Source organism: Protomyctophum parallelum (assembly GCF_964188405.1).
Source record: "Protomyctophum parallelum genome assembly, chromosome: 14".
NCBI classification, from domain to species: Eukaryota; Metazoa; Chordata; class Actinopteri; order Myctophiformes; family Myctophidae; genus Protomyctophum; species Protomyctophum parallelum.
Window position 1 is genome coordinate 39,664,294 of NC_139709.1, and position 26,972 is coordinate 39,691,265.

At 45.2% G+C, this 26,972-nt stretch overlaps 1 protein-coding gene across 2 annotated transcripts in view; it reads left to right on the forward strand.

Moving 5' to 3' along the window:
• eif2b3 (eukaryotic translation initiation factor 2B, subunit 3 gamma) overlaps positions 1-26,972 on the forward strand; it is a 65,969-nt gene that overhangs the window by 17,377 nt on the left and 21,620 nt on the right. For both annotated transcript variants that reach the window (XM_083783080.1, XM_083783081.1), the window contains exons 4-6: positions 8,868-9,027; positions 11,186-11,297; positions 23,409-23,498. In XM_083783080.1, coding sequence (XP_083639206.1) covers positions 8,868-9,027; positions 11,186-11,297; positions 23,409-23,498 — 362 coding nt within the window. The remainder of the gene's footprint in view (positions 1-8,867; positions 9,028-11,185; positions 11,298-23,408; positions 23,499-26,972) is intronic.

The window sequence follows — 26,972 nt, forward strand, 5'->3', positions numbered from 1 at the left end:
TAGTTGGCAAAGAATAGCCGATCTACACGACAGGATCACGACGTGTGGTCATTTCACATTACGACGTTGAGCGGGTTAAAAAGAGCTTACGTAGTTGACACGGAGATCCCTGCAACCTGCAGCCGTAAACAGTAGTTATGGATCGGTGTCATCGACCGCCGGAATGTGCAAGAGTAAACTCCTATTTGACAGCGGAGAGAGACCACACGCATGTGTTTTTGGGTGTCCTCTTGTGTGCATACGTGTAACTGTGTGTGTGTGTGTGTGTGTGTGTGTGTGTGTGGGTATGTATGCATGTGTGTGGTCCTGACCTGTCCAGCAGAGATCATGGCTGTTGAAAGGCCAGAGTGTCTCTTGTCAGTTGACCCTCCAGCTGACTCCACTCTGCTGTCGCCTTGTGCGTGTGTGCGTGAGTGTGTGTGTGTGTGTGTGTGTGTGTGTGTGTGCGTACGCAAGTCCGCGAGACTGTGCACGTTTGGTGCATATCTGCTATATCTCTGAATGTGCCCAACGTGTCTACGTGTGAACGTGTGTGAGTGAGTGAGTGTGCGTGCACGTGAAACAAGACAAGAGGCAGAGAGAGAGGGAGAGAGTTGAAAGATGCTGGGGTTTGCCAGTGTCAGTTGATCTGATGCAGACACCTACCGGTTGCACCGTGGCCGTTTCCTGTCGCCTGCTTGCAGAGCAGAGCAGGCTGCGCTCGGGGGGGTTTAACCCCCACAGGTCAACCTGCTCCTCATCCTCCATCACCCATTAAACACATCACATGTTCTTCACATCACCTCCTCCTCCTCCTCCAGTGGTTCTCAAACGTTTTCATTTCAACGAGGAGACCCCTCCCATAACTCTTGAGAGTGCATATGGAACCAAGCGCACCGTTTGCTAACTTGCTTCCATATGCTCAGAGTTACAGACCTGTGAGGGTCCATTTGGAAATGGAAGCTACTCAAGGACCCTGCTTTGAATAAGAATCACATGTTTACAGTAGGGCTGTCAGTTCACCTCTATAATCCAATTCGAATTTCATTGCTTCATTATTTGTAATTTTCGAAAATATTCGAATATTTACATTGTTTATTTTAGCTCATATTTAGCCTATAATAATACACAGAATATAATACGATGCATGTTCTGTCCACTAGAGGGCCCCCCCTTCCAAACGACAAAGCAGTACTTTCAGCACACGTAATAATGGTTTTCACGGCACAAAATAGCGTTTAAACTGTTTTATTGAGCACAGTGCACTCAGCACGGTAAGATTGTTGTCTGTCTATAGTGCAAATGCATTTTACAGTGAACGTGAAACGTAAAACGACAGGCCTAGCGCGAGACCCACCGAACTATCCTTACACCTGGGAAAAACTGAATCCATCCTCTTCGGATCAAATAGTAAAATCAGCAAGGCAGATGGCTTCTTGGTTAGAGTGGGTGACAATATTATCACACGAAAAGATCAAATTACCTACCTAGGTTCCATCCTGGAGGCTAATCTTTCCGGTGATAAAATGGCCACCAACGTAATCAAAAAGGTCAATCAAAGAACAAGATTCCTTTACAGGATCTCCTCACTGGTCAGCAAAAACACCTTGAAGACCTTAACAGGAGCCCTCGTACAAGGTTTCTTTGACTATGCATCCACCTCTTGGTACCACAGCACCTCAAAGGCCCTTAAAACAAGGCTCCAGATCTCCCAAAACAAACTGGTCAGGCTCCTGCTTGGCCTCACCCCCCGAACCCACCTCACCCCTGCCCACTTTGACAGGCTGGGATGGCTTAGGGTCGTCGACAGAGTACAGCATCTTGCAATGGGTCTGGTCCACAAGATTCGATACACCACCAAGATACCCATGTACCTGTCTAAATACTTCCTTAATGTAAACGAAGTCCACACCCACAACACCAGAGGGAGTGCAACAAACCATGTACAACCCAGATTCGGCACAAACAAGGGACTAAATTCTTTTCGCTCCTATGCCACCAAAATGTGGAACGCCCTACCAACAGTCATTAAGACATGTGAATCCCTTGACTCCTTCAAAACCGCTCTCAAAGGGCACCTACGGATGGCTGCAATTCGAAACTGGCCTCTGTAAAATCTGAATCCCCCCCACCCCCCCACCCCATTTCCCTCACTGTATATTGTATATTGTATATTTTCCCAGTGCTTGTATATTTTCCCTTTTTTGCTTCCCATATGATGAATTCCTGTTCTGTTCTTTAGCTACATAGAAATGTCTATTTGTATGTCTCTAAATGGTTGTATGTCTTTAAATGTTTTGATGAATTGAACAATGTGGACCCTGTTGTAAACAAGTGTAATGCTTAATTGGGTCGTCCACTCACAGTTGACAGTCTTTGTATTGAGTTTGTGCTTAAAATGTACTGTAAATTCTACAAACTGTTAATAAATATTTCAATCAATCAATCAATGCTTGTGTTTCCACGGACATTATGTCATGTCATTGCGGTCACTCTAAGCGCCGCCGCTCCTCTGGACATTTCGGAACTTTTCGGGGGTACCGCCTGGGTTCTGCGCGACGGGCTTGACCATGCGGAGTAGCCCTCGTCGGCCCGCTCAGGACCCACGGAACCGCGGGCTTGTCAGCGGCGGTACCGCGAGGCCACGGGGCCTAGAACGCACGAAAATCGAGCCTCAGAAAATATATTCGAGACATTTCGACGTTTTTGACCGCGTGCTCAGCCTTTGCAATCGGGGCCCTTGTCACCTTCGTGTAGCTGGCTAGTCTCCGCTCATTTATCACCGGGCCACTAAGCCGTCTCTATTACGGTCGCGAGGCCACGGGGTCCGGAACCCGGCCCACATTCGCTCGAGACGTGAACGTGCACGTTTTCACATCCAGTGGAAGCGGCCGGGGAGATTTCACAGCGGTAGATTCGTTACTCAATACATTTAGTGAGCGGATAAAATAACATAAAACAAAATAAAAATATTAAATAGAATTAATAAATGATAAAAGCTCCATTCGAATGGCAATTTTAGCTTTCGAATATATATATATTTTTTAATATTCAAATTTCTTTCATATTATGAAATTCGTTCTGACAGCCCTAGTTTACAGGTGTAAAACAGTGGGCATTTTTTGCAAGGGGAAAAATAAGGTGTGCATGTGTATGTCATAACCGCCCTGTGCAATTTGTGATTACGAAGCAAACAGAAATACAACAGCAGTATAACAGCCCTAGTGGTGCCCTACCATGCTTTTTATCCTCTTTTGTAACTCACTCATTCATAATTGGAAATGATAGAAAAGTCATTCGAAAAATACAAATGTATATCGCTGCTATCGGGCAGAAGCCCTACTTGATCATACTCCAGCATCACACGGAAGCATCAGAAGTAGCACAGCAGCAGAAGTAGCGCAGCAGATACATACACGAGGCCTTTTCAGACGGGGAGCGACTGACATGCCTAGTGATTCATCAATGAGAGGCGTGCGTTGAGGGGGCGATTACGCAAGCGTATTTTCACGTGCGTGGTCCCGTGAAATAGTCGCGCGCGTGCTCGTTTTGTGCACATGCCCGCGGCGGGCGACTAGACCTAGATTGTGGTGAGCTTTATTTTACGCTATGCGCCCCTCATGAGCAGACCTGTCGCTGATCCAGGCGACAATGTCTGCGTCACTCGCTCCCCGTCTGAAAAGGCCTAAATTCTGCTTCTACTTCTGTTTCTCTTTCTTTCACTCCTATTCTCTTGTTCCCTGCCTCCTTCCCTTCCCAGTTTGAACCTTTTATTTAGCATCACTATTCTGGGGCTAACATTCTGCAAAAGAAAATACAGATCTACAGTACAAGAGCTCAATGCTTTACGTTGCAACACGTTTTTGATGAATTGAACATGGTGGACCCTCTTGTAAACAAGTGTAATGCTTAATTGAGTCGTCCACTCACAGTTAACAGTCTTTGTATTGAGTTTGTGCTTGAAATGTACTGTAATTCTGCAAACTGTTAATAAATATTTCAATCAATCAATCAATCAATCAAAAAAGCATGCATCGTCTGCAAGCTTTTTTTTATTTTAGAGTGAAAAAAGGAAGGGTCTTACTTGTGAATCTGGTCAACTAAGAATAGGTTTTAAGGGGCTTCTGCCCTTGTTCCCTCTGATCCCCCTCCCTCCTTATTTCCTTCCTTCCTCCCTCCCTCCCTCCCTCCCTCCCTCCCTCCCTCCCTCCCTCCCTCCCTCCCTCCCTCCCTCCCTCCCTCCCTCCTCTGTCTCAGGGGAGAGGTTGTCTCTGTCATTGGGGCTGCTGGTACTAATGGTGGGATTAGTCTGTCTGCTGACAGCGCACGTCACTGGACAGCCAAATGGACACCACACACACACACGCACGCGCGCACACACACACACACACACACACACACACACACACACACACACACACACACACACACACACACACACACACACACACACACACACACACACACTTAGTACATTAATGGAGCCTAGTTAGTAAAATGACTGATGGAGGTTTAGCTCTAGTCTAATTCTGGGTGTAGTGTAAGCGATATCTCAATGGAATTCCCGTTATTCTCATACATGGGCCCAAACTGTCCTTGGCTTCCATGTTATTACATAGCTGGGATACTGAGAATAGCTGAAGCTAATGAAGAGAGTCCTGCCCTGGGTGGGCAGAGGTGTGTTATGCGTGTTGTAGAGTTTGAATCGCTGTTGCCAGATTTTGTTTGCTAGAGAAACACAAGCAGGCAAGCCCAAAATAAGTGACTTTGTTGCATGATCACACACATGATCCCCTGCAAAATGACTCAATATAGCATACAAATCATTTCAGCAACTTTTGATTGGTTGATTGAATACTGAAAAGAATCTTGGAAGAAAAAGTTAAATATTGGGAATTATGTTTGAAACATTTTAAATACACAAATCTTGTACTGTATGGGGGTCCCTGGCACAAAATAAGCGGACATGCAGCACACTTTCGGTAGTGTCCGGCTGTATCCCCCATATCTCTTGCAAACAGTAGAAAAGATTATTTGAAGCATATTGACCTCTGTGTCCTCATTAAAACCTGGCATCCCTCTTTTAGGCATTCATTGAAGGCAAACATTTAAACAATTAAACCTCTGAGTCCCTATTCTGGATGTGTCATAATAGGAGGAATCATTCGGAAAATATATTGTGTATGTACTGTAGTATTATGCTCAGATGCATAATACATTCGAACTCAAGGGCTTGTGAGCTTGGGAGATATTTGGAGATATTTGTCAGCTATTTTTGGCGAAGAAATTTGGTTTAGATGGAAAAAGGTAAGGGGCCCAGAATAGACCCCTATGAGACCCTGGTCAAGTGTATAGGGTTCTAAAAGAAAATGGATCTACAAGCTCAGATGTGATGTGTTGTGAGCTTGTAGATCTTCGGCACACGACACAGTCATACAGTGAAGTATAAATTAGGACCAAAGTGGTTAAATGGTTTAGCCGAGTCATCCACGTTCTCTGATATAATGGCTCTTACGTTTTGCACCAGGCTATTTGAAGTGGTCTTGGAGACGGATATGTCTTAGTAGTACGGTTTACAACATTAGTATCATTTAAAGTATGTTTGAATTATCTCCACAGACAGTGTAGACAGTGTCCAAAGTGCTCACATAGTTGGCAAAACAAGTTAAAATGAAGGACTCAAGTGACAAGCTAATAGAGTTTGTCTCTAGCCCCTGACATTCAGAAAGTGATTTTGTCTTCCTCGACGAGACGACAGACTAATCGGTTCACAAGTTGTTTCAGTTGTGCAAGTTTATTTTGGCATCACGACTACACAAATGGTTAGATCGAACTACTGTAATAGGCAATACTAGGCTTTGTTTATGTTCAAAGCACTAACACTAATATATTGTATTTTCCAGCGCACTATAACTCTGCTAGTGTAAAAATGTACCCTCACCGGTCCATTTTGCAAACCAAGGCTTTCCATAGCAGTATTAGTGCTGTGTGTTACCCAAACATCCATAGTGTACAAAAGGGGCCACTGCCAACACCCCGGCCATCCATTTAACATTGACCTTTGACATTAGCTACAGTAGGGAGGGGAGCGACCGTGGCGTCTTAAAACAGCCTCCGAGCCAGCTATCTGTTGGCCATGTGTGTGCTCATACAGTCTGTCTGTGTGTGTGTGTGTGTGTGTGTGTGTGTGTGTGTGTGTGTGTGTGTGTGTGTGTGTATGCTATAAACATAGCATGTGTGTCATGTGTGTGCGTGAGCCGCATGCAGAAGCAGCACACAGACGGGTGTCACGGCCTAGCTAGCAGTGTCAGCCAGCCGAAGCGGGGCTCAGGGAGGGATGTGGGTGTTTTGGGGCCCCTGGCTCCAGGCCTTCTCCCCCAATGAGCCAGTACCCCCCCCCCCCCCCCCCCCCCCCCCCCCTACTCTCCACCTCATGTCTTTTTCCATTACTCTCCATCGCTTCTCCGTCGCGATGGAGAGTACTCCGTTCTTCTCCCTACCATGTGATAAACGCACCTGGAGCGTGGAGCAGACAGTGGTTCTCAAACGTCTTCGTTCCTATAGCTAGGACCGCTCACAATATCGGAAAATCGAACATCGGCATAAAAGCAAATATTGGACATCTGTACTGTAGTCCCATCCCTAGTGAGGAGGATGGAGACTTCTACCCCAGAGGCCTTGGGGTAGAAGCAGGGCCGGGACAGGGGGGGGTTGGGATTCCTGGAGGTAAAGAGTTGGAGGTGGTGTGGCTGGGAGAGAGGTAGAAGGGTGGGTGGGAGAGAGATATGGAAGGATGGGTGGGAGAGAGAGGTGGAAGGGTTGGTGGGAAACAGAGGTAGAAGGATGGGTGGGAGAGAGAGGTAGAAGGATGGGTGGGAGAGAGAGGTGGGTGGGAGAGAGAGAGATGGAAGGGTGGGTGGGAGAGAGAGAGAGGTGGAAGGATGGGTGGGAGAGAGAGAGGTGGAAGGATGGGTGGGAGAGAGAGAGAGAGGTGGAAGGATGGGTGGGAGAGAGAGAGGTGGAAGGATGTGAGGGAGAGAGGTGGAAGAATGGGTGGGAGAGAGAGAGGTGGAAGGGTGGGTGGGAGAGAGAGGTGGAAGGGTGGGTGGGAGAGAGGTGGAAGGGTGGGTGGGAGAGAGAGGTGGAAGGGTGGGTGGGAGAGAGAGAGAGGTGGAAGGATGGGTGGGAGAGAGAGAGGTGGAAGGATGTGTGGGAGAGAGAGTTAGAAGGGTGGGTGGGAGAGAGAGAGGTGAGGTGAGGGGGGAGTGAGTGGGAGGTAACAGACACAGCAGCAGCAGATGGGAAGCAGACATTCTCTCAAAACAGAAACAATGACAAAGTCACATAGGATTTATTAAGGGCTTGATGTAGTCCGTTCGTTGCTCGGCTGGTCTCATGCGCCTGAAAATAGCCGATCAACAACACGCCGTGATGCGTCGTCAGTTTGTATAGAGCTGCTTTTTTTATCCGCCCGCACGGTGGAATATAAATCCGGTCACTTTCAAAGGTTTTAGCAAACTTGGGCCCCTACCTGTGTGCGTGCGTGCATGCATGCGTGTTTCGCACACAAGCAAGGCTAAACTTGGAATCGGACGAGCTGAGGGTTTGTCAAGTAGGTTCATGCCTGATTGTAGTCTCCCCCTCAATCTACTCTCCCTCCTTTTTCTTCATCTCTCTCTCTCTCTCTCTCTCTCTCTCTCTCTCTCTCTCGCTCTCTGTGTGTCTCTATCTATCCCGCCATCATAAGCTCCTTTCTGTTGTGACTGTCGTTAGGCAACACAGTCCATGCCTCTTCACGCACGAGAGCCTTCCTGTGGAACGTCACCATTGTTCTCATGTGTTCATATTTACTCAGACTGTATGCATACCAGCGCAACTGACTGAAACAACACATCCATGTGTTTTTATGTTGTTCGTTGCCACTTTTTGTATTGCTGCTATTTTGGAGAGCGCTCCATGGATCTAGCGTCTCAACGGGATTTACCTGTTTACATAAAGGTGTAATAATCCACAGTCCACACCTAAAGCAAAATGCTGCACCATGTTTCGGACTGGACATTCTGTGTGATGTTTTTTTTCCGCATAAGTGGTACACATACTGTGTGTGCACGTGCGTGCCTGCCTGCCTGTGCGTGTGTGTGTGTGTGTGTGTGTTTACTCTCATGATGAGTATATTGGTTAAGGGAAGCCCTACTTTTTGGATGTTCCCATGTTGGCAATGAATATCTGCACGGCTATACAATAATCTCACTTATAACTACTTGCATCAAGCAGAAACATTGAAAATGTGTGATTTTGAAGCAATGCAACAAGCATAACCTTTGCCATGTGTCTGTCAGCATTACATCAGCACAGTGTAGCCAAAATGTCAGCACATAACTTCAAACCGTAACTGATTTAGCTCCAAACAAGAAGTCAGATATATGCAACGTATTTGTTATGTGGACGCCACTTGATACATGTTTACACTTTGAGTTGAGATCAAAATGAAACGGCTTGTTATGTCTCAAATATAGGCCTTTTCTTATACATTATGTATAATAACAGAGAACTTGAACCACTTTTTACTTTTCCACCTGGCGTCCCTGCTTTGGGCATGTCATTATAGTCTAAAAGTGTTACAAATAGTCCAGAAATAAGTGAATAAGCTCACAATGCACCGTGATCTTGTGGACAGCATATTTTGCCACACAACGTCAAAATAAAATGGGTTTTAAAATCATCATATGTGAAAAGATATAAAATAGTAAATATTTAGTTTGGTTAAAAGGATCTCTCCTCAACACAAGTTTGGTTTTTTCTGGGAATAAAACAAAAGGGGATCAATGCGAATGGTGTTTTTGCACAACAAAGACTTGATTTATTTCCTTCTCCCTCCCCCTCCCCAGACGGATGTGCTGGTGGTCAGCTGTGACCTGATCACGGACGTAGCTCTCCATGAGGTGGTGGATCTGTTCAGAGCTCACAACGCCACCCTGTCCATGCTCATGAGCAAGGCACACGAGTTCACAGAGACAGTTCCTGGCCAGAAGGGCAAGAAGATGACGGGTAACTAACAAGGTTTCTGCTTGATGATGGTGTCAACTAATTGTTACATCAAAATTCAAAGCCATATAGCAGAGTTGGGCGATTGCGGCTGGGCCATGAATAAAAATATGACTGTCTTTTACCACATACCTTCATATCATTAATGTTGATGCTATGTGGCTGCACAAGCATAATGTTTTTGGTGACACTTTGATTTTTACTGTGTACCGCACTTTGGTCAATCTCAGGCGCGTTTATTTTAATGATCAATCGATTGATTGATTTTTTTATCAATTAAACTAACGTAGTAAAAACTCATTTTTCAAGGTTTTGCCGACAAAATTCCATGACATTTTGTGTAAAAAATTATGATAATAATATTTACACAATCGGCGCCCGGATTTCTTTCAAAATAGAAGCTCGGGTGCCGGGAAGATATGGCCGCTTTTACTCTGTAAGCCCCACCCCCCTTCCACTCCGGACAAAAACCAGGAGACATTGTGTGTGTGTGTGTGTGTGTGTGTGTGTGTGTGTGTGTGTGTGTGTGTGTGTGTGTGTGTGTGTGTGTGTGTGTGTGTGTGTGTGTGTGTGTGTGTGTGTGTGTGTGTGTGTGTGTGTGTGTGTGTGTGTGTGTGTGTGTGTGTGTGTGTGTGTGTGTGTGTGTGTGTGTGTGTGTGTGCGCCCGTTTAGCAATCTGGCCATGCTGAATCCTTTCCATACACTTCACTTGAAAGTTACGTTTGGCAAACTTAAATAATTGTGACAACAGCGAACGTTGAAGGATCTGGCTCTTCTCTGCGTGGCATGTTTCTGTCGCCTGTGTGCCGTCAAACATGCAGTCGAGTGCAAGCGCTGTAGCACCGCCCCCGCGCCCCAGCCGATTTACAAGTCCATCTCATGTCACTGTTGCAACACTGTGTGGGTTTATAGGTCAGCTCAGCTGTAAAAGTTGCAGGCTGCTCTGGACCGGAGCACACAGAGGCATAAAGCGGTGTTTTTTAATACAGTAGGGATGATGTGACGGCCCCATTTCAAAGCCATAAATTAGCATTCCTACGGCCGAGGGTAGCTTCACTAAATGGACAGGCGATTGCCTGTGTGTGCGTGATGGACGAGTTGTCAATGGAATGCAGCCCAGCTATTGTTGTCTGGGGAGGTGTTACATTCATTACATTTCTTTGCCGGCACACTTGGGCATTTCATACGGCACACTGAAGGCACACAGGTGGTGAATCACTGCCTTAGATTACGAACGCCAAGCCGTTCTTTGTGAACGCATGTGCGACAGAGCAAGGAGTATGGTGCAGAAGGAGAGGTCAACTCCACAAAAAAAAGAGAAAAATTCAGAATATTTTTCTCTCGGATGATATCAATGAAAATGCGCTAGGACGTGTTTACACGTGCACTAGCAACCTGTGGGTTGGATTAGTTAATGGGTTAATGTTATATTATTACTAAAATATATACTTTTTCTTTCCCCGGATTATTTGGGGTATTATTTGCAGTATCCTCACGGCCTGCCAGTGGTGTAGAACTGCTGTTGCTTAGAGTATATATGAATAGAGACGGCACCCGGAGGAAACCCTGAGGCGAAATGGACATAGTGGCCAAATTTGGTATTGCAGCGCTGGCCCAAACACAGGAACGCACTGATCCGTTGACTATCATTGTGCACGTTGTGTTTTCTCCCATGATGCAGCGGAGCAGAGGGACTTTGTGGAGATGGGATGTTAACGGTGTGTTTTCTCCCATGATGCAGCGGAGCAGAGGGACTTTGTGGAGATGGGATGTTAACGATGTGTTTTCTCCCATGGTCCAGCGGAGCAGAGGGACTTTGTGGAGATGGGATGTTAACGGTGTGTTTTCTCCCATGGTCCAGCGGAGCAGAGGGACTTTGTGGAGATGGGATGTTAACGGTGTGTTTTCTCCCATGATGCAGCGGAGCAGAGCGACTTTGTGGAGATGGGGTGTTAACGGTGTGTTTTCTCCCATGGTCCAGCGGAGCAGAGGGACTTTGTGGAGATGGGATGTTAACGGTGTGTTTTCTCCCATGGTCCAGCGGAGCAGAGGGACTTTGTGGAGATGGGATGTTAACGGTGTGTTTTCTCCCATGGTCCAGCGGAGCAGAGGGACTTTGTGGAGATGGGGTGTTAACGGTGTGTTTTCTCCCATGGTCCAGCGGAGCAGAGGGACTTTGTGGGTGTGGACGAGTCGGGGAAGAGGCTCCTGTTCATGGCCAACGAGACTGACCTGGAGGACGGACTGGTCATCAGAAAGTCCATTCTCAGGAAGTAAGTTAGCCAATATGCAATCCATTATAACACTGGTTTTCTACCAGTGGTCCTTGAGGGGGTTCCAGGTGGTCCCCAGCTAAATGATGGAGAGTTGGTAACCAAATGGATGGACGTTTGCCTGTTCTCTCTCTCCTAATGGTACCACATCAATACAGCATGGAATTGTCTGAGAGGCATCATAGACATGGGCTTAATAGAATGTGATATTTTTCTAGATAGTTTAAATGCCAATAATAAGATCATATTCTTTCCACATTGGATAGCAAACGAGGAGACGTGGGACAGCTGTTTTCTCCACAGCCTCGTGTGCTTATAGCTCAGTCTGTACAAACATAATCACGCAATGATGGAACGGAGTTGTCCCAACTCATTAGAGACACACCAGGGGAAATGGCACATGTAGTGTGTGGCTATATGTGGAACTGTAAAACAGTAAAACTAACACTGTAAAATGAGTGTACAAAGGTAACCAAATGGACCCGTACGGGTCCCTTATGTTACATGTGTATGCTCTCAGAGTTGCAAATGGATAGATTAGCCCTGAGGGTTTTACTGTGTAGCTAAAATGGTAAACCCACATGCAGCATATCTGAAGATGTTGATGTCCCCCCCCCCCCCCCCCCATATCATGGATCCATATAATATAATATAAATATAATAATAACATCTCAGATGTATATTGTATAATATAGCAAGTACCCACAGTTGCTTTACAGTACATAAAGAAAAGGAAGGAACCAAATTTCCATATGAAGGATCCAATAAAGCATGAAGTAGTACAAGTGTTATTGCCAAATTGCAGAAAAAAAACTCAACCAAATGAAATTGATGAGAAATACATTCATTGTCTGCATGATTTTAGATTTACTAGTGTGGCCAGTTTGTGTTTAAGCCATAACCAAGATGGATGTTCAACTCCACAATGCAAAGATAGTTTCAGGTGCGGGGTCCACGACAAATGCATAGATTAATTTGGGCTGGTCCTTGACATGAAAATGTTTCACACAGCATAAACAACATTTGACAGCAAGACCATAATGACCAACTACACTTTGACACAAAACCGCAGCCCGCATCTACCAATATATATACAAGAGAAAATCAAGCCCAAAGTTGCTTCTAATAAGAGAACATGACAACACTGGTCCTCAGTCCTACAACTGCCTCTTTCTGATCCACTACACTGACTACAGGACCCGCTGCTCAACCTTACAGCTTATTCAAGCCGCAGTTATACTTGCTTGTGTGTTGGTGCCGTGCTCAGTAAATATCAGATATACAACCTCACAGCACGTCACAAATTTTTGTGAGCTTGTAGATCTGCTATTCACGGCATGCAACCCCAACTCTCAAAACAAAAATCAGGCTTTAGCCACTAGCTCATGTTTTCTTTTTACTTCCTCCGCCTTTATTTTCTACCTTTTTCTTTCTCCACATGAGTGGGATTTTCTTTTTCCTTTTTCCTCCGGGAGGCTTTAGTTAGTGTGTACAGTGTTTTAGGTGGTGGGAGGTTGTGTGCACACCCACACTTGGATTGGGTGCCTCTCTTGTTAGGTCTAAGCTCCCTTTTAAGCCCTTGCATCTGTGTACACCACCATGCATGCTATCTTAGGTCTGGCTTCAGACACTGTTTAGCCTGTTCTTGTGAAATGGACCTTCTTGCAACAAGGACACTCAACTCAAATGGATCAGTAAGGGTCCATTTGGTTCCGTTTGTACACTCTGTTCCAAATGGATAAATTAATAATACTGAGGATACTACTGAGAAGGCTTTGAGAATAGAATAGAATAGAACTGTGATGATGGGTTCTATCTCAAAACCCTCAACCAATTAAACCCCGGCATTCGCACTGTGGTGGAAAGCTTATGCACGAAATAGCAGATCGACAGGTTCACAACGCATTGCAAACGCGAGACTTTTCAGCTTGTCGATCTGATTTTATTCTTTTCCGGCGAAAGCTTTCTCCCTCCACAATAACAGAAAACAGAGCACAGAGCCCTGAGGGACTCTGCTCGACCATAATGGGGTTTAAGTGTTCCTTACTGTGTGAGCCCTGGGTCATTTTTGGTCAGTCACTTCATTGGGTGTTAGTTCTATGCCAGCAATGGGGAAATAAATAAGGTGATTTTGGGGAGTGCCTTTTACGGTGGTATGATGATTACTTGGACGGGTGTTATAACTGATAGTTTGACTAAATCTGGATGCTTGGGGGCGGGTTTTAAATACTGGCCTGTAAACTCCAAAGTGTGTGTGTGTGTGTGTATGCGTGCGTGCGCCGGTGGTTTGGATCGCAGTAACAGTCAGAACGCTCTCCGTTCCGCAAGAGTGTTTGGGTCTCTATACGGTCTCTCAAGTCCAGCGTTACGTGGGAGAGCGTGTGTTTTGGGAGCTCGTAAATACTTCAGGGAGCCAGAGGAGCCACTGTAAATGCTGGCCTATAAGAGAAGGAGCTGAAGCAGCTGCTAATGGCATGCTTCTATACACGGGGAAATCCTCCCGCACACACACACACACGCATAACGAGCATTAGCACATCATGGCGGGACGGTGAAATGAGGTGCACACGGTGACCGAGAAACCCACTCCGACACATAACACACCCGTCCTCACACGTTGTCACAGCGTTGTGGCAACATATCGAGCTTTACAGTTAAACATTCACAGGCTTACGGTGAAAGACTTATAGCCCGCCGGCCGCCTCTCACCGTTTATACACACACACGCCAGACAGGGCACATTAAACTGTCACCGAAAAATTGCTCGACATATTTATAGTTCATAGTGGTAACATAGTAGAATCCAGTATTTTTTGGCAAAACTTTGATGGTTGATTTGATACCGGGCTGGACCGGCTAGTAGTTTACTTAGCTTCAATAAATGTACACGTCTTTGAAGTTCTGCGCACCGCAACCTTCACAGCTGAGGAGGGCCCCTCACACACACACACACACACACACACACACACACACACACACACACACACACACACACACACACACACACACACACACACACACACACACACACTCACTATCGGCCCCTTGCATGGTGAGCAGTCTGGATTTGTTCTCAGTGTACACATTGTCTTGGGACTTAGTGTGTTAGACTAAGCAGCCAGCTCAGTCTTGTGACATCCGTCCCCAAAGCTTTTTTCCCCCTCTAGAAAGGTGTACTCGGCCTCAGCTCTTCAGCTCAGTAGGTTTTCCTATACCTTTTTTGTATCTTCTGAATGATGATGATGAAATGAATAGATACCTAAGACTCTTCCCTTGTTAGTTCACAGTGTCCCTTTCGTTATCCATCTATTTTTGAGGGGCGCTAGCCCCTCCTATACACAGGTTTAATGTTTGTCTTTAGTTCAATGTTTGTATTGTAAACCCCACTGACAATGAAGGGAAAATGTACGTCATAATGTGCCTCATTACGTCATATTGTCTCTTTATTGTTAATGGCGTTTAATGTTTGTGTTTGCACCGTTTGTTTTACATCACCATTACATCACCTAATCAACATGAGCTAGACTTTAATATATTTAGCGCCCCTCACAGGACCTGACAGAACCTGCCACATCAACTCATACTCAAGGAAGCCATGATGGCTTCCTATCACCTGGTCCTCGCAGGTGATGACTCTCATGATGAATGTGTGTGTGAATGGGTGAATGTAATGCACAATCTCTGTAAAGCGCCTTGGATAAAGGCGCTATATAAATGCACCATTTACCATTTACTCTCAGGCTCAACAAGGAGAGAGGACAGAGAATTGGGTGACAACTGGCAGGGAATATGTCCAGGGGTCATCAATATGTTCCTACACAGACATTTTGTCCGTGGCAAATTAAATATTTTGTTTTTATATAACGTCATCATGTTTTGATCATAAGTACAAATTTCTGAATGTTTCGCCAGGTAGTGAACGTCAAATTCTAGGTTGTACAGGTAGTGAACGTCTGCGTCATCTTGAACAGATTGAATGTATTTCTGTTGTTGTCATGGCTGCCAGTTCCCACCTGATGTTGTGTGGGAGTCCAGACTGCTCCAGACCATTCTGAATAACTGCTAGTGTGCATAACGTCTTCAAGCTATCTGTGGGTGTCGACATCAAATGCATAAAGAGTGTTGTCCCAGTCCCCCGCGATGGTAAACCAGTAGTCGTCACATTTAGTCTTACAGTTCACCATCCCTCCCCAGATGTACTGTATATGATATCTTCTATCAGTACAGCTGTGTGTGCTTGGTGTATGGAGGGAACCTCAAGAGGACATTCTTCTCTTCCAGCTGTCACCGGGGGCAACGTCATCCAGGACAAAGTCACTGTGTTGAAGACGTGCACATCAACCTGATCCTTGTTGTCGTAGGTCTTCTCTTCATAGAAGAACCCTCCAAAGGAATACACCTTGTCCTCCACTGGTCCGGCAGCACAACCAATGTAGCGGTGGGATGTCTGTGGTCCTCTTTTCAGAGGCACCGACCAGCACAGCATCTCTATCTGTGTCTGTGTCTGGCTGTTTGACTCTCCCTGTCGAGCGTTGACCGGCTTAGCCCAAACTCTGTTCCTGTCCAACACTCTGGGTGTGAGCACCGTCTTAAATAGGCTGACACAGCTGTGGTCTGATGTCACTCATAACACAAACTGATGCCATGCATGTGGAACGACACTGATTTGCGCAGGTGTTCTGTCATCATACACATTCATTATAACGACACTGGTCTCTACTGTGTGTGTGTGTGTGTGTGTGTGTGTGTGTGTGTGTGTGTGTGTGTGTGTGTGTGTGTGTGTGTGTGTGTGTGTGTGTGTGTGAAGTGAGGTGCGCTCTTGTCGTCGTCCAATAAAAAATGAATATACTTCTTCATGAATTATGAAGAAGTAATAATTCCCCACACCTCCCTCTCTCTCTCTCTCATTAGCAGGCAACAGTGCAGCACTATCCCTCTCTCTGTTTCTGGCACAACAGCGCCCCTGCTGGTACTCATAGTCATATACTGGTGCTCATTAACGGACACATAGGTGGGTGAACAACACATAGGTGTATACTGTAGGTGAACACGGACATTGCTGTTCCTTGGAGTGGTTTCACCACTCAAAAATATGGGTCTTTAAATAAGGAGACATTACACGAGGATGCCTCTTGTAATGTCCTGTAGCGGCATAGCGGATACATGCCCCAAATAATGGCAGCAGCAGCATGTCCATCATGGAGGGTGGTCCACCCACCTCCTGTTTCCACTTGAAGTTTAAGGTTAAGGTGAGCGGAGAGCTTTCGTTTCCCTCCCATCTGCTGACATCATTATATCATACTACTAGCAACGCTTCTCCCGTAGTACGGTTGCGTGCTTTCACTTCGTGCAAAAGAGCACGTCATCAGACTATTTTCGCCAGAAAATCGTTGGCGTCTCATGCTCCGACTTTTGCCGAATCCATCATTTAAATAACAATGTGTCAGGCGCAGGTGCACTTGGCTCTTAAAGGAAATGGGAGACGACACTCTGATTTACAGTATTACGCCCTAAAACACACCCATGACCAATAATACACCCTAAAACACACCCATGACCAATTCAGAGGCTTAAATGCAACCCCTTTCACTTCACGCCCAGACTCCACCCCACGTCCGTTTCCTCATTACAGTCGTCCAAATGAAAAATCTAAATAATAGAAGGCTTCTATTATTTAGATTTTGTATATATATATATATATATATGTTGCTTAGCAGAAATCTAAATTCCAAAATAAAATAAAAGTAAAGATAATTGGAAATATATTTTCATGGACGGAAATGACGAACAGATGACGGGCTATAAGTCTTTCACGTAAGCCCATGAATGTTTAACTGTAAGCTCGATATGTTTCGATATGTGCTAATGCTCGTTATGCGTGTGTGTGTGTGTGTGTGCGCGCGCGCGTGCGGGAGGATTTCCCCGTGTATAGAAGCATGCCATTAGCAGCTGCTTCTGAGATTGTGGAATAGTTTTATGGCTACGCGAGACTACCCCGCTAGCACATTATACAAAAAAATATATATATGTTCAGGAAATGAAAGAAGCCCTGGGGGGCCTTTCCAGTCACTGTATGTAAAAAAAACCGACAACAACATCAAGTTGAGATATTGACATAATGTCATGTCCATGTTAGGAATCAGACAAACATTCAGACATGCCTGTATTTAATCATCTTGTCCTTCTTTCCTTCCAAGCAGCCAGCCAGTCCACCCGAAATACCCCTCAGGATGTCCTTATGTCGGTCCATCCCACCACCAACCTAGCTTTCATTGTCCAACCTTGAGCCTGCTCTTTATGCTTGAGATCTTCTTCTGCTTCTAGATTGTACAGAGTGACACCCAGCATACAGCTATGTATAGCTCAAACCTTAGCCAGCCTGCATGGGATCGCCCCCTGTTCTATCTCCCTACTAGTTTCCACAAGTTTGAGGTGTGTCAGCTCACAACATTCAACACATGTGAGAGTGTTCGACCCAGGAATCGATTAAACAGTGTGAAGAACCCAGGCAGACTCTTCCCTCGTACATTCCAGCTTGGCTTTCCACACCCTCTCACACGCGACCTGGCCGTGGGCCCATTTGTTGTGTGATAAAAACTGTTTTGCGGAATACTGAGGACTTATCCGACTCATTCCGTAAACTCGAGACATTTCAGAGAAAAACGAGTGGATGTGAAGGATAATGCTACGGTGTCACACAAACGTAGCAAAAAAAGGGTTAGGTTAGGCTCACACTGTGTCGCACTGCGAATAGTGAAAGTGGTTAATTCTGTCTGTGGGTTTTATAAATATTTAACAAATGACAAGAGCAAGTATTAACAAGAGCATCGGATCCTTTGTAACACAGGTTATCTTTTCCATTTCCTGAAAAGTAAGGGTTGTGGACAGATTTACACCAGGCAGTGACGACATACTGTATACACACACATGCACGCACGCACGCACACACACATGCGCACAATATAGTTACACACACATGCGCGCAATATAGTTGAATTTAGAACAAAGGCTAAAAAAAATTCAATTAACTCGAGTTTCTAGTGTCTTCATTCACAACAAAACAAGGGAATGACGGAATAGATTTAAAAGGCCCAGAACATACCCTTCAACCATAAATAAATTGAATTATAAAAAATGCAATACATAAAAATAAGGACATTACAAGCTGTTCTTTCTACATTAAGGTATTTTGGTGAAGACCGTTGCATGTGTCTGGGGGTCTCCCTCTGTGTCCAATTAAAACGCACCGCTGCCTGCGCACACATTCCAGGTCTGGTGGAAATAGCCCCGCTGCATTGTGGGAAAACCAGGTGGGAGTTCTGTTTTTTTTTATTATCCCTAAATAGCAGTGGTTCTCAAAGTGGGGGTCCAGCGACCCTCAAGGTTCCTTGGTGGGGGGGTTCCAAATGGAGTCTGTGACTCTCAGAGTTATCGGGGATTTTGAAATTAATACGTTTTGAGAACCAACGCCCTATAGGAGTTCACTACTAGGCCTTCCTCTGGCCAGGCAAGGCTTCTTTGTTTCATTCATTCATTTATTCGTTTGATTTATTAGTTGTTTCTTCATGCCAGCCCGTATTGATTTCGTTTCTTGGAGCGGAACCAAACCTCTGGATGATTTGCCAGGCTGGTTTTGGCTGACAAAAGTTTCCGCTGGTGAAGGCAAAACTTTTTTTTTTTGATTGTTAATCGCTTTAAGTCTTTTTCCCCTTGGCACTTAAGAGGGATTCTCGTACGACTTTTTGATATTCGGTGGTAGGAAGTTACAAGGAAAACACACACAACCACACAGAAGGAAAAAGCAATGATGTCACGGCGCAAGGATGCAAACGTGGTGGTGTTATGTTCGGGGTACAAGTATCACACATATCCCCCCCCCCCCCCCCCTCCCGTCCATATTAGGGCAGACATGCAGCTCGCCCCCCGAGATCAGTCGAGCGTTTTCTTTAATGCATCGCAACATGCGTTTATGTGACTTAACTGTGGCCCACGGAAGACATCAACAGCTCTGAGCAGCGAGATGCAAAACAAAAGGGATCCCACAGAGTCTGCTCCCTCCGGAGGGAACTGAATGCCATAGATAATGGCTAAGCTCTATTAAGCCTCTATTTGGAAACCAGACTAATGAGGACCAAGTCATTCAGCTGCACTTGAGTCATGTTCCTTGGTGGGTTTTTTTTTAGCTGTAATTAAATAAGACATTACACCCCGTGTGTGTGTGTGTGTGTGTGTGTGTGTGTGTGTGTGTGTGTGTGTGTGTGTGTGTGTGTGTGTGTGTGTGTGTGTGTGTGTGTGTGTGTGTGTGTGTGTGTGTGTGTGTGTGTGTGTGTGTGTGTGTGTGTGTGTGTGTGTGTGTGTGTGTGTGTGTGTGTGTGTGTGTGTGTGTGTGTGTGTGACTCATCTCCCACTGTGGACTTTAGTAGTACTTTAGTAGTAAGTCATTAAGTCGTTGGTTGAGTCATTCCTTAGCCCGGGGAGCTTGGTAAATTCCTCCTCCTTTCTGCGCCGAGGCTCTACATCGACTCTTACGACCGCCACACACGATAGACCGTGTTGTGTTGTTGGACGGGAAAGCAGGACGGCTTTCATTTCCTGGCAGAGATGCAGAGGTTCTTCTGGTTCAGCTGATGTAAATGCAAGACAATGTTTGTGCTCTAAGGAACCGGGTCAGAGATTTAAAGTGTGTTGCGTAAAGGTGTGACGTGATGCATACGTGAGTGAAGTCATCTCCTGTTTATATGTTTTTTTAATATACAGGACACCCTACAAGACAAGTAAGACGCGCGAACGCAGCTCGTAAATTGCAATAACATTTAGAATAAATTACGTACTTTAAGTTACGTTTTTTTTAGTTCTTTTTTTTGTGTGTTTTTTCTTTTTATGTTTTTTTTTAAGTTACGTTTTTTGTGTGTGTGTGTGTGTTGTGTGTGATACAGCTGCGCCCTCTGGTGGCGTTACAGCGTGACACACACACACAGACACACAGACGGACAGACAGTTTAGGCCATCTTCTATAGTTAGTGCTCATTGCGTTCGCAATAATTCTAAAGGAGCTTCAAGCCAGTTGAATGCTAGGCAAATTGTTCTCCACCTAATTCTAGACTAGGCTTCGCCCCGCCGTACTGTATTAAGAAGTATTAGGTGCCTGCGGGGCGCATTGTAAGACAGGCTCCACACCAATTTGACCGGCCAACTCGCTAGCATTGGTCTAATCATTAGACTACGGATACCACCGCCCGGGTTAGCGTCCCAACAACCGCAGACTATATATATATTTTAAAGTATAGATTTAGACCACAGCGGAGGGACGCCGTCTCTAGCCAACTTGAGCCATGGGAGACACCGCCGAGTGCCCCAAGGGGCACGAGTTGCCGCGTTGAATGTTCGCTATAGAGCCCCACCCCAAGGCAATGCCAACACAGAGCAATATTTATTTCCCACCATGGAGTAAACTGGCGTCAGTGTCATCAGACTATCCACCTCGGAGGAAAGTCTGGCAAGTGGGGCGTTACCAAGTCTAGAGATGGACGTAGTGTTGAATCATTCGGTCCAGTCCTCCAGAACGGAACATTTCCTGTAGTCTTCTTGATTACTGAAGTGAAGGGACTTACACATGTCGAAAGATGTGTTCATTTATCCTTTTGCAATGTACAGGTCCATTTGGTTCCATTTGTACACACTCAGAGTTAAGTTAACACTCAGGATTTTGTGCACGCAAACTTAAACAGGTAGATGTTCATGCACACGCAAACATGCAAGCGCACACACACACACACTCAAACGTGTCCTGTACGAAAGAACGTGCATGCATGTTGCACAGGCACACAGACAAATACTGCAGAGGCATGTCTCTCTCTCACACACACACACACACACACACACACACACCCCAGATATCCCTGGATATCTTGCCTGGTTGCTCAGGTGGTTGCCCAGGTGGCAGCAATGATGTCACATGTTTGGTGTTCCCTTTAATTCTACCTTTAGCCCACCACACACACACACACACACACACACACACACACACACACACACACACACACACACACACACACACACACACACACACACACACACACACACACACACACACATACACATACACATACACATACACACACATACACACACACACACACACACACACACACACACACATACACACACACACACACACACACACACACACACATACACACATACACACATACACACACACACACACACACACACACACACACACACACACACACATAAACACACACACACGTAGTCAGGATATGAGCTGTTGCATGAAGAAGCACATTGGGACCACATGTGAAGTGTGTGTGTGTGTGTGTGTGTGTTCGGGGGGGTCATCTACTGGTTTGTAGGTTAGACACATGTCCTTTATGCTGTTTAATAGTAGAGCTTACAGTCATCATAATTCACTGCAGATTTGTTTACACACACGCACACACTCTCGTGCACACACACACACACGTATGTACACGCGCATGCATAGTGTGATTTATTGCTTTCAGCATCTGGTTGTGAAATCTGCGTGACCAAACACTCCTCCTGAGTCACTCTCAATGTTTCATAGTACATTCTGCAGGCAGGACCCAGGCCAGGATCAGAGTGGAGGGACAGACGGAGAGGAGAGGAGAGGAGAGGAGAGGAGAGGAGAGGAGAGGAGAGAGAAAGGGGAGGATAAGCATTGAAAACGGAGGGACAAGAGATGGAGACACAAAGAAATGTGTGGGGGTGTGAGAGTTCTGACGTAGACCCCCAAAATCGCCCATCTACGGCCATTTCTAGATTTGCGATTTCCGGCGTGCAACACTGCAGTGCGCTGAAGTACAAATGGGGACTGAAAGAAGAAAGATGGCGGTAGGCGGAGGGAGTGTTTGTTTATTGCAGCCTAAAAAGATGAGATGGTTTTCGTTGGCTCTCGCTTCATAAATGTCACTTTCTTAACACACCACAGGTTGTTAGAGCTCTGCCTGCGTGTCCGGCACACACACACACACACACACACACACACACACACACGTGCGTGTGCATTTGTCCTGTGTCCGTGTTGGACATGGTGGAGGCAGTAGTTCTAGGTTGGGGGTGGGGGTGACACGTCCCATGTATGTACCATGTTGCCAGAGGACAGAAGACAGATGTCATCGCGCAGTGACTTTTATGTGGGCGCTGTGAGCCGTCTCTTGCTTTATATGACATGGTCTTGAGGAGGAGCAGTCCACCCTCGGAGTGGTTGGAAATGAGAAGCAAAGCGTGAAACTGTGTGATGAAAATAATTGTCTTGGGTAAAGCTTTTTCGTCGTAATTGCCCATTGTAGCGAAATGGGGGGGAAGAAAAAAAAAGTTCCCCAGAAGTAGCAGAATGAAGGCAACCGCACTAATGAATGTTGTTGCCTCTGGCTTTGATACAAACATGCTGATTTCCTTTTTCTTTGTTTTTTGTTTAGTTTATAGTATTTCAGTTTGGCTGCACTTTTGGTTAGTACGTGGTGAGTTAGCCCTCTTGGGGCAGGCTGTTGTTTCTTTTTAGGTTCACTGTGTCCGTCTGTCCCCATTCGTCTTTCCGTCAGTCCGTCTCTCTGTGCACTTAAATCCCCAAACAAGGTATCTTGAAGATTACTGTCTAGACTAGCAGTGGTTCTAGAACTTTCACAGTCAAGCCCCAAGGACTCCCAAATTCATATGTATTTGGCTGCGGACCCCCATCTGAAAATGTTTGGTGCGATGGACCCTGTTAAAAATAAAAACAACAGCAGATGTACAAGCTTGCAGTGCGGCACAAGGTAGGTGACACTCCCATTGGTGTCACTTTAGCCACTTTGTCCACTTTTTCCTCATTGACCAGCAGGTCTCTCTCTCTGGCTTTTCCTTCCTATAGCTTGTGGATCTGCTACTTCTGATGCTTTTGTATGACGCTGTAGTATGATCAAGTAGGGCACAAAAGGTTAGAATATGGAGATAAGAGAGGTTTCTGCTCGACAGCAACCATATATTACGGACGGTGTATTATTAAATGGTTGAATGAATGCTCTGTCTTATGTACTGTAGACTGTTACTCATTCCCTCTCTCTCTCTCTCTCTCTCTCTCTCTCTCTCCAGACATCCAAGATATCACATCAAAACAGGCCTGGTGGACGCTCACCTCTACTGCCTGCGCAAGTCAGTGGTAGACTTCCTCAACCTCAACAAGTGAGTTACCCTGTGTGTTCTCACTACATGATTACATGAAACCAAGAGACTACACACACACACACACACACACACACGCACAAACTTGAAAATTAACACGCGTTCATTGGCGAGTCGGTGGAGCTGCACAAGGCTTTGAAGGGTCATTTTAGCAGGGTATTGCAGCGAGGTGTTAATTTGTTTTACTATGTGTCACCAGGCAGGCTGTAAGGCCTTTAGCCCCTTCAGACAGACGCTGACAGGGGGACACATCAGGTACTACTAGCCACTGCCTGTTATATACATACATCCATCCATGCTGTTCACTGTTTAGACCCTCTCCATCACTACACTAAATGCTTGTTTGACATTTGGGGCGGGGACATTTTCTTGTACCCCAGTGTGGTTAACAGATTTGTTAGTTTTTTAGGTACATTGATAAATTGTGATATTATCAAACGCATACGTATTTAAAGGTTAAAATAAGTGTTAAAAAGCTCTATATTGCCATTGCTATACAGTAGAGTCTAGAGTGTTTGTTCAGTAACAGTATCCTTGTCTCTCCAGTTTTTCATTAAACTGAAAATGCATTTTCAGATCGGGATAACAATTTTATCCAATCAGGATACGATACAGATTAAACAAGAGGAATTGTAAGTGATGACACAAATAAATGAGCAGACAAAATTGTAACTGGAACACTATAAAAAAAATAAGCTGATAAGTGGCTACTCTCTGGTGATTTGTCACCTACATGAAAATGTATTTTCTGTTTTTTAAAGAGCTGGAGAGTGGAGAGACAATTAAGTAGACCCCTGTTAGTGAACAAACACTCTATAGTCTATAGCAATGATCTATCAAAATATAATGATTTAACCTTTTAACAAAACAAAGAAATCACAATACCCTAGCTTTAATTTAGACTAGAATTGATCATATCCCCCAGAACATATCTGCTCCGGCGATAGAAATGAATGAACCGATTATTTTATATATGTGAGATTCACTTCCTTGGCCTACTGGCTACAACACATTTGGTGGTAATGGGTCCAGCGATTTCTACTGTAGATTGCTTGCTCGCTGTAAAAACGTCATCGTTTTTATCCAAGAAAAAAAATAAAGTTTGGGTCCAGAAAATGTTATTGCCCAAGGTAAAAACTTTTATAATTTGATAGAGGATGTAATTTGACCAACTCTTGGAATAAACCCATAGCCCAAGAGATCATGCTCACTCACAGACACACAGTAAAACCTGATGTATTTTTAGTTCGTCATATGGTGGCGTGTTCTATATGGTGTCGCGCACAGAAATGACCGGATCTACAAGCGCATAATGCGTCACGCTGCGATGGCGTTGTGAGCTTATAGATCGGGGGTTCATCCTATTTTGTTTTGTGTGCACGCCACGGCGCTCAAGCAAATATAAATCAGCCATTAGGCAGAACACGCACAGCCCACCGTCTTCTGCAACAGCCTTTCCATCAGAACCACATGCAGCTGTCCTCTTCCTCCCCAACGCCTCCTCCTTCACATCGCTGCTGTCCGGCAGAATCCACTTATCTCCATAGTTTGACTTTTCGTGGGGTTTTTTTTGTGCAAATGAATGCCCTTACGTACTTCGTCAAGTGTCGTGCAAAGGTGGAAGAAATTGCTGATCTACAAGCTCACAACACGTCGCATGGCGACACATTGTGAGATTTTAGATTGCCTACTTTATGATTTACTTTTATTTTCATTTATTTTTCAAATGAAAGGAAAAGTATGCACAGTTTTGGACATATTAGGTTTCCACCTGACAGCAACGATATCAAAAATATTGAAGAATTCAGTTTGCACACACACACACACACACACACACACACACACCCATGCACGCACAATCATAGATGCATGCACGCATACCTCCCCCCCCCCACACACACACACACACACACGCGCGCGCGCGCAGGCCGATATAAATGTTATTTTTATCAGATCAGCAAAACACTCACCCAGCCCCCCCATCCCCCGACCTTGCACATCATCCTTCATGTTTTCTTGACTTATTCTTTTAACTCAATTCAGCTCTTCTATTGAGCTTTTTTTGTTTTTTCTTCCATTACTCTTCACAACTCTTTCTCGGTCCCCCCCCCCCTCTCTCTTTCTCTCTCTCTCTCTCTCTCTCTCTCTCTCTCTCATTCTCTCTCATCAGCCACTGGGGCGCTCAAGGAGAAAAAATGGACAGAGTAACTGTTGTTTGGCTCCCTTCATTCAGATGGAAATTACAAAATCTCCCCTTAAAAAGAAAAGCAAGAGTGAGCGAGCGAGGCAGTGGAGAGGGGGAGAGAGAGGAAGCAGAGCACAGTGGAGGGGGAGAGAGAGAGAGAGAGAGGGAGAGAGAGAGGGAGGGAGGTGGAAGCGAAAGGGAGGAAAGGAAGGAAGGAAATAAATAAAGTCTTTGTTTACAATGGGGAGTGTAAAAACACCATTCGCTTTCATCCCCTTTCTTTTATTCCCAGAGGAAAGACACAACTACTGTGCTATAGCAATTATGACTGGGTAACACTTTATTGAACATTATTGGCACAGGTTAAAATACAATGATTATCCTATTCTAATTAAAATACAATGATTATCCTATTCTAATTAAGCAAACCTCTGTCATAAAAATGTGTCTGCCCTGCCCCGTTCTCCTCAGTGGCTGGAGCAATTGATCAGCATTTGCACACGAGCATTGGCATTGGCATGATATGCCCCAAATAACGACACCTGTTTTTCACTTTTCCTAAAATGTACGCCGTGTATTAGCTTTAGTATAGAAGCTATTGTTGCCATTGTTACAGCCCTGCAAGCTATGGGATATCAAACTGCACATGCATACATGCTACTGTTGCCGCCATGCACACACAGAGGAGGACTTTACTTCAATTTCACATACACTATGGGTGGTTGGTAATGATGAATATGCTACTGAATATATTGGAAGGGGTCCTTGGGGTCAAAAAGGTTTGGGACTGTTGTTGCTGTACAACACACAACCCACAGTCTGTTAATACTTTGACTGCACATATCCATCATGCTGTATTATCTGTATGAACCTGTGCCGCTTTACAGTCTGCTTATATAAACCAGTTTTATGATTAATTTATTTTTTAATAAATGGTTTATTAACCGTTATCTCTGCTTCTGAACACACTGCATGACATCTTATTGCACCAGGTCTATCTCTTCAATCTGTGGAGTGTTGCAATCCCTCATCCTATTCTAGGCCACTGTAGGTTCTTAGTGTGGGGTCCATGGGGGGGGGGGGCAGGGGTCCTTGATGGGGTTCCAGGGGTCCTCCCCCCCAGCTAGGAGATGGATTGATGGTTAGGAACCAAATGGAACCCTTACGGAATATACAAATTAGTTCCTGAGGAACGCTGAGGCTGTAAAGTCAGTGGTTCTAAGCTCCTTCAGTGCTTTGACCTTTTAACAAAAAACGTAATTGCCAGAGTTTCTACCTAGCCTGCAGCC